We start from the raw sequence: 8,364 nt of genomic DNA, 5'->3' as shown, positions 1-8,364 counted from the left end.
TTATCAAGTGAGGATTAGCACAACCATCGCGGAGGTTAAAGGTTGAACACTGCCAACACCCAGAATCTGAACATGTGCCCTGATCATCAGTTCCTTCTCTGAGCGAACCACTAGCTTGATTGTTCCTTTTTTGTTATATGACTCAGAATATGGCAAACAGTTCATCCTGCTGAAAACAACAAAAAGGTTGGTAAGATACTGAAGTGTCAACAAGAAGATATGTAATTATCAGACTAAACTCTAGGTGAAGGCAGGATTTAGAGGGTAAGTGGAGCAATAATGTCACTTTTATCCTGGGGCATGTTCCCTAATTGGCAACTTAAGCTTGGTTTTTCTAGGCCTTATGGGACTGAAGACAAAGCCCTGGGCTTGGTGGGAGTGGAAAGTCTAAAGCTGGGACTGCAGAGGGCTACAGTTTCAGTGTAACGCTAAATTCAGTGTAATTCTGTGTAATTCAGTGTAACGCTAAAGTATCAACAAATAGACCATTCGACAGACTGGAAAGAACATTGTCTTGGAAGAAAGAGGTTGAGGAGAACGGCAGAGGGGGCACTGGACCCATAAGACAGCCCTCCCAGGGATATGTAACCCAATACACATTTCCTGGTGATTAAAAAAAATTCCAGATAGTGAATATACCTAACGTGGCCCCTTCTGGCAGAAGGAAAAGCAAATTCTCTCTGGAGCAATGAAACTTTATCCAAGGCCTCAAATAATTTTCCAAGTAAGATGTAGCTCATAGTAAAAAATAAGCACATGAAGAATGAAAATGAATAAAAACAAGCAACAACAAAAATGAGTCTCATAATTCTAATTATCTGTTAAATAAAAAGAGTTTTTTTTTCATTATTATTGACATAACTGTACTTACATAGTAAAAAACTTCAAGAGTACAAATTTGTTTTGGGGCACCTGGATGGCTCAGTCTAGGGAGTATGTGACTCTTGATCTGGGGGTTGTGGGTTCCAGTCCCACATTGGGTATAGAGATTACTTAAAAATAAAATAAAATAAAAAGTACAGGGGTGCTTGGGTGGTTCAGTTGATTGAACGACCGACTCTTGGTTTTGGCTCGTGTCACAGTCTCAGGGTTTTAGGGTCGTGGGATGGAGCCCTGCATCAGGCTTCATGATCAGTGTAGAAGTCTGCTAGAGGAGACTCTCTCTCTCCCTCTCCCTCTGTCCCTTCTCCTTTCCCCCTGCTCTCTCTCTCTCAAAAAAATCTTAAAAAAAAAAAATCTTAAAAAAAAAAAGTACAAATGGGGTGCCTGGGTGGTTCAGTTGGTTAAGCATCTGCCTTTGGCTCAGGTCATGATCCTGGGGTCCCGGGATTGAGTCTCACATCGGGCTCGCTGCTCAACGGGGAGCCTGCTTCTGCCTCTCCCTCTGCCCCTCCGTCTGTTTGTGCTGTCTGTCAAATAAATAAATAAAATATTTTTAAAAAAGTACAAATGGATTTACGTTTTTTTTAAGATTTTTTATTTATATATTTAAGAGAGAGAGAGAGTGAACAAGGGAGAGAGAGAGAGAGAGAGCACCAGCTAGGTGCTCTGGCATGAGTCTGGCACGAGCCAGATGCAGGACTTGATCCCAGGACTCCATCCCAGGACTCTGGGATCATGACCTGAGCCAAAGGCAGATGCTTAACCAACTGAGCCACCCAGGCACCCCTTACAAGTGGATTTAAATAAAGTCCCTTTTCTTCCTCACCTTATATTCCTTGGAGATAATAATCTCCCACGGTTTTAGGGTGCTTATTACAACTTTAAAAATTTTATTTTATTTTAGAGAGATAGTGTGAGCAGGGGGAGGGGCAGAGGGACAGGGAGAAGGATCTCAAGTTGACTTTGTGCTGAGCACAGAGCGTGACGTGGGGCTCCATCTCAAGACCCCAAGTTCATGACCTGAGCTGCTCAACTGAGAGCCACCCAGGCACCTCCTCTAGGAATTTTTTAAAAGATTTTATCTTTTAATCTTTTTTTTAAAGATTTTTAAAGATGTGGGTCTCAATCCCAGGACCCTGAGACCATGACCTGAGCTGAATGCAGAGGCTTAACCCACTGAGCCACCCCGGTGTCTCCTCTAGGGAATTTTTAAGAGCTTAGCTCAAGATCTATTCTCTTGACTTACTAAAAATCCCTCCCCCCCCTTTAAAAAAAAAGATTTTATTTTTACTTTTAAAGATTTTATTTATTTATTTGACAGAGATACAGCAAGAGAGGGAACTTCACAAGCAGGGGGAGTGGGAGAGGGAAAAGCAGGCTTCCCACCCGAGCTGGGAGCTGGATGCAGGGCTCGATGCTGGGCTCGATGCTGGGCTCGTTGAGGGGCTTCATGCAGGGCTCAATCCCAGGACCCTGGGATCATGACCTGAGCCGAAGGCAGATGCTTAATGACTGAACCACCCAGGTGCCCCATAAAAAGGGTTTTATTTTTAAGACCCAGCACAGGGCCCGAACTCACAACCCTAATATCAAGATTTTTACTCTCTGCTGCCTAAGCCAGCTATGTGCCCCTAAAACTCCTCTTAAAAACTAATGGGGCACCGGGGTGGCTCAGTTGTTAAGCAGCTGCCTTCAACTCAGGTCACCATCCCCGGTTTCTGGGATTGAGCCCTGTGGCTGGCTCCCTGCTCAATGCGGAGTCTGTTTCTTCCTCTCCCTTTCCCACTGCCTCTCTCCCCAGCTGTGCTCTCTCTCTCTCAAATAAATAAATAAAATCTTAAAAAGAAAAGAAAATCTCTTTTCCTTTCCTACTTTGAAACTTTGAATATTTTTTTTTTTAAGATTTTGTTTATTTATTTGACAGACAAGAGATCACAAGTAGTCAGAGAGGCAGGCAGAGAGAGAGAGAGAGGGAAGCAGGCTCCCCACCGAGCAGAGAGCCCAATACGGGGCTTGATCCCAGGGACCCTGAAATCATGCCCCCAGCCAAACGAAGGCAGAGGCTTAACCCACTGAGCCACCCAGGTGCCCCAAAACTTTGAAGTTTTAAAAGTGCTATAGACAGCTTAGTTTTTAATCATCTTAAAGTTTTGTGATAAGCAGGGGTGCCTGGGTGGCTCAGTGGGTTAAAGCCTCTGCCTTCAGCTCAGGTCATGATCTCAGGGTCCTGGGATCGAGCCGCACATCGGGTTCTCTGCTCAGTGGGGAGCCTGCTTCCTCCTCTCTCTCTCTGCCTGCCTCTCTGCTTACTTGTCATCTCTCTCTGTCAAATAAATAAATAAAATCTTAAAAAAGAAAAAGTTTTGTGATAAGCATAGGAAAAAAAAAAACTCAGTCATTTGTTTAGCTAGCCCAACGGTAGGCGATCTGCTCAGTCTTGAAAACATAATTTTCAGTAATATAACCTTCACATGTGCTCACTCATTATTACATAGATTTGGTTTTATTATTGGTCTAATTATGTCCTTTGAAATATAAAAGAGTATGTGACTAAGTGAGGAGATGGGTTCTTGTTCCAGCTTTGTCAATAATTTGCTGTGTGACCTGGCAAGTCCTTTAACCTTAGATTTCTCTACTGGGTTAACAATTATCAAGATCGAATCATAGAACGTTAGAATTGGCAGAGACTTCAGAATTGATAAAGTATAATGCCTTTATTTCATGGAGGGGTTGAGTGACTTACCCAGGAGCTTTCTAGACCGAGCATTCAGTCTCTGGCATCTCACACTAGTGCTCTTTTTATCACAGCAGGCTTACTTTCAGTGTCGTTCCAAGAAACAAACAAACAAACAAAACCGAAAACAAATATACGGCTTTTTAGAAAAGCCAGATAACAATGTTAACCATTAGCCTGTACCGTAGCCGGCAAGCTTGTCTGAAAATGAACCCCGTCTAACTTAAAGACGATTTAAAATTCAAAAGTTCTAAAACTATGTAAGAAAAGGTCGAAAAGTAAAAGGTAAGGAAAAAAAAATTCGGCTTGAATACCCATAAAGGGAAAACAAAACTCCAACAGTAGTTATATTCTTTTATCAGTTCTTCTGGTCATTTCCTAACTTGGGCAAGGTGAAATCAGGGAAGAGGAGATGGCTTGTTTTTACACATTTTTGAAGGAATGGTGTGCAATATGGGTTCGGGAAATCGAGTTATTTGCGTCAACTGTACTACACATTACATCACTCGTCTAATTTAGCGCCATTCCTTTTCCGGCCACTACCCAAAACAACGCGCTGAAACCTCCGACCACCGCAGTAATGCAAAAACTCCAAGTCCCGAAATGCTCCACCGTCTGTCTTTACCGCCTCCTCACAAGAGCAGCCTTTTTCGTCCTGGGAGTTGTAGTCATTTAGAGCCTTGACTTCCGGGATGTGGGGAGGGACCCACGTCCAGGAGACTACATTTCCCAGGAAGCTGTGCGCGCCCTTCTCCGCCCTCGCCGGCGTAGGACTCCACCCTCTCCCTCTCTTCTCTCCCTGGACTGCACTGCTCACGCCTTCCTGGTAGTCTGAGCTGGGAGAAGTTCACTCTGATCAGCTGATCCCAACTGACAACAGGAGAGGAGGAAGCCCGGAGGCAGAGAAGGAGGAGGGGGGGCGGAGATGGAGATGAGGATGGATCCTCCGGTGCCCTGAGGAACAGCTCCCGCCCCCGCCGGCGCCCTGCGGTCCCCCGACGCCACCTCGCCGCGGCGGAGCTGCTCGGTAGTGGGATCCCCGGGCCGCCGCGGGCTGGGAGGGAAGGGCACGGCCCAGCGCCCGGCGAGCGATAGTCCTGGAGCTCCGGCTGCCCCCGGGGGCGGGGGGGGGGGGCGGGTGCGGCTGGGGTGGGGGTGGGGTGGTATAAACAATGGATTCGGCTCTGGCCTCTGCTAGCGTAGGGGTGGATTTTGGGGGACCTTCTTTGTTTAGACTCTGCTCGTGCCCCTCGGGTTGTGGTGGTGTTGCTCGGGAGAAAGGAAGGGTGAGGAATCCCCCGGCTGGAGAGAGGTGTCGAGGTGGGGGCCCTAGGGGGCAGATTGTTTGCTTGGCCGGTCCGGCGGTGGGGTGTTCTTTTGGAGGTTGATTTTATATATTTATAAATTGTGGCTAATTTCGATTTTTGTTTCTGTTGCGGGAGCTGGGTGGGCATGGCTGAGGTTAGGGGGTAAATAAGGTCTCCTAGTCACTCCCTTGCCTTCCTGTTTGTCTAAAAATAAGATTGATAGATTGATTACTAGAGGGAGGAGTGAATATTTGTAAGGAGGATTTTGCATTTCGTTAGGGTATTAGAATGGAGGTCAAGGCTAAGAGGGGTTAAGAATATAATTGTGGAAGTGCCAAAAGCCTCTTTCCTGCCCCAGTTATCTTTTTTCTCCCCTTTATTTTCTTTTTTGAAGTTATTTTTAAGTTAGTTTTTGAGTGACAAAGAGAAAAATCATTTGTTTTAACTCATGCAGGCCTGGCTTTGCAGTGGGCCTTAGAGGAATTCTGTCTCCTGTTGCTCCCCCCCCCCCCCCTTTTTTTTGCAGTTAGAGAAGGGAAAAAAGGAAGTACAATAATTGTCTTTTATTGTTTTTAAACATGACATGGTGGCTTTTGTTTCCAGGTTTAAGGTCCTTGATAGACATTTGTCTAGAGTTGAAACAACCTAACTAGACCTGCCAAAGACTTTGGTGAAGCTAAAGTCTACATTATTATCATTTCTTCAGGTTTTTTACGGGCCTCTTTATTCACCTCACAAGTGTGTGTTGTGGGTTAGGGGAATGAAGAGGGTTGCCCTTCCAAGGACTGTTTGCTTAATGATTTTGAATCTGAATTTAATAACTGGATGAAGAGAGAATTTCAGTCTGTGAAATGAATACACAGTCTCTGAGATGCCTTGGGCCTAGAGACAGTGGCAGTGTTCAAAGGGAGGAGTCTTGCCCATGATTTTGAGAAGAAATTTCTGGGGTCAGAAGTAGCCTGTGTAAGTTTTACAAGCAAAAATGAGATTTCTCTCAGGAGTTCTGGCGTCTTACTTAATCACAATCTTTTTTTTTTCTTCCTTTCTTTTTAAGGTGTACTTCCGTTTTTAGATTAGTGAAATCCTTTTCCTTCCTCTATTCTAGGTATCTCCTGAAATACTGACTTGAGGTTGGATTAAAGTGCAAAGCTCCTGACCACTCTCCTTCCCTACCAAAACCTTGTGGCTGAGGCCCAGCCCATGAGGTGCCCACCTTGGTGAACCTACCGGATCTCTCTCAGATAGCCGTAAGAGACCCTTGCAAGTTAATTTTGACCACAACTTTGGTTGCACTTTATGGAGGAGAAAACCATCAAACCAAATCAACATTGCTGCTGATCCGGGAATCTTGGAGGCAGAAAATTAAAAATCTGAACATTTGTGAGCGGGTGAAGAATTCTAATAGGACACCGAAAGTTTGTTTTTGTTTTTTTGTTTTTTGTTGTTCTAAAGGTGTTCAGAAACCTGTGAAAGTTCTCTGCGGTCCTCAGGTCCTCTCTGTCTTCACTCCTGGGGCAAGCCCAGGGACCATTATATGGTGGGTGATTTCCTTGCCAACCTGAGTATGAGTGCTCAGACTTCCCCAGCAGAGAAGGGCCTGAATCCGGGGCTGATGTGCCAGGAGAGTTACGCCTGTAGCGGGACTGACGAAGCGGTCTTTGAGTGTGATGAGTGCTGCAGTTTGCAGTGTCTCCGCTGCGAGGAGGAGCTCCACCGACAGGAGCGCCTGAGAAACCATGAGCGGATAAGACTCAAACCTGGCCATGTCCCTTACTGCGATCCCTGCAAGGGCACCAATGGGCACTCGCCGGGTGTTAGGCAGAGGGCAGCCGTGAGGTGCCAGACCTGTAAAATCAACTTGTGCCTGGAGTGCCAGAAGCGGACTCATTCCGGGGGTAACAAAAGGAGACACCCCGTTACTGTGTACCATGTCACTAAGGTCCAGGGCTTACTGGAGGAGGACGAGCTGGATGAGGAGACCAGGAGGAAGAAGATGACTGAGAAGGTTGTGAGTTTCCTCCTAGTAGATGAAAATGAAGAAATTCAGGTGAGCGAGCCTGTGGGTGAAGTGGGAGTCCTGTGGTCGAGCCGCGGAGCTCTTGTTGGAAGGGAGCTCTCGAAAGGAAAAGTCCAAGAAGAGCTCACGTTTTGATGGTTCAGGGGCGAGACACAGGAAAGCTCAAGTTGCACGGCGTCAGATTTCGTCACTTACCAGTCACTTACTGGTCGTGTGACCTTGGGCTGAATTACTTTCTCTGCCTGCCTTAGTTTTGTCATCTGTAAATTGGAGGCAGTGCCTACCTACTTCACCAGGCAGTTGTGAGGATGAAGTGGTACCGTGTTTCTAAAGCCTGTTGCATAACAGATGCTCACAACACGGTCGCCGTTGTCATTATCGTTATTGGGGTTATTGCGAGGGAGACCTGACTTAGATGAGCTTTTGGAGTGAGCGCTTGGCGAGTGGTGAATAAATGGGGCTGATACGGGCTGTGTGTGCAGGGTGGCAGACACAGTGGGTCCCCTGGGAGTGCTAGGCAGCAAGTCAAAAACCTGCTAGCTTAAATTTAGAGACGGGGGTGGTCCTCAGAAAGTGGCTTTAGAGAAGGATAGCATTCTGCCCAGATGGCCTTTTCTTTTCCTGTACAGGCTGATCAGGAAAAGCCAGGGAGGGCACCTGCCATTACAGAAGGAGAATACCTGATCCGCTTCTGAGTTGGGGCAAGGGTAGCGTGTGGTGGGAGCAAGCTGGGGAGATGGCGGCATGTGACAGTTAGGGGTGACTATGGAAGGGGTGGTGTAACGCTTATACTTTCCAGTGAGGGTAGTATAATGTGCATGCTTTTGAGTGAAGACCGCTCGAATTCCACGCTCACTTCCCCCCTCCTGACTGTGTAACCGTGGAGAGTGATGTGAGCTTCGTGCCTTCGTCTCGCTTGTACTTCCCAGTAGTCGTTGAGAAGATTCAGAGAGAGAGAGTAAGGAATGGAAATGGAAGGGCCCTTGTCACAGGTCCTGGCACATAGTGTCCAGTACCAGCTCCTTGTTTCTGTGGGTGTCATGAGGTATTTGTGGTAAATGGACTTGGTACTTTTCAGCTGTGATGACTCCTCAGGTCTCCAGGTTGGGGAATAACCTTTGTAAATTGCTGTTCCACAACTCTCCAGTTGCCCACTAGGAATTTTTCAGCTCTGTCTCTTTCCTCCTTGGTAAGGTTATAGAAATGCATTACATCATGATTCCATTGTCAGCTAAATATTTTGCTAACACAGACTTCTTTATTGGCTGAGAGGGACTAATGGAGTTATGGGAAGAGTGACCCAGATCCCAGTCTGCCTCCCTTGTTAGCAGTAATGTCTTCATCATGGTTATGCTCTAATTGGGTGACAGTGTGGAGTGAATATTTTATAAACGGAACACTTGGGCTTGGGTGATTCTTGTTGG

The 8,364-nt window shown here is 46.3% G+C and overlaps 1 protein-coding gene across 1 annotated transcript in view; it reads left to right on the top strand.

Moving 5' to 3' along the window:
- Nucleotides 1–6,424: 6,424 nt before the first annotated feature.
- ZFYVE1 (zinc finger FYVE-type containing 1) overlaps nucleotides 6,425–8,364 on the top strand; it is a 56,726-nt gene continuing 54,786 nt past the window's right edge. Inside the window, exon 1 of the mRNA XM_032837529.1 lies at nucleotides 6,425–6,970. Coding sequence (XP_032693420.1) covers nucleotides 6,458–6,970 — 513 coding nt within the window. The 5' untranslated portion in view covers nucleotides 6,425–6,457. The remainder of the gene's footprint in view (nucleotides 6,971–8,364) is intronic.

The sequence above is a fragment of the Lontra canadensis genome, unplaced genomic scaffold (assembly GCF_010015895.1).
Source record: "Lontra canadensis isolate GAN:19392208 unplaced genomic scaffold, GSC_riverotter_1.0 scaffold98, whole genome shotgun sequence".
Lineage (NCBI taxonomy): Eukaryota > Metazoa > Chordata > Mammalia > Carnivora > Mustelidae > Lontra > Lontra canadensis.
This window is presented reverse-complemented; position numbering and strand designations above follow the sequence as displayed.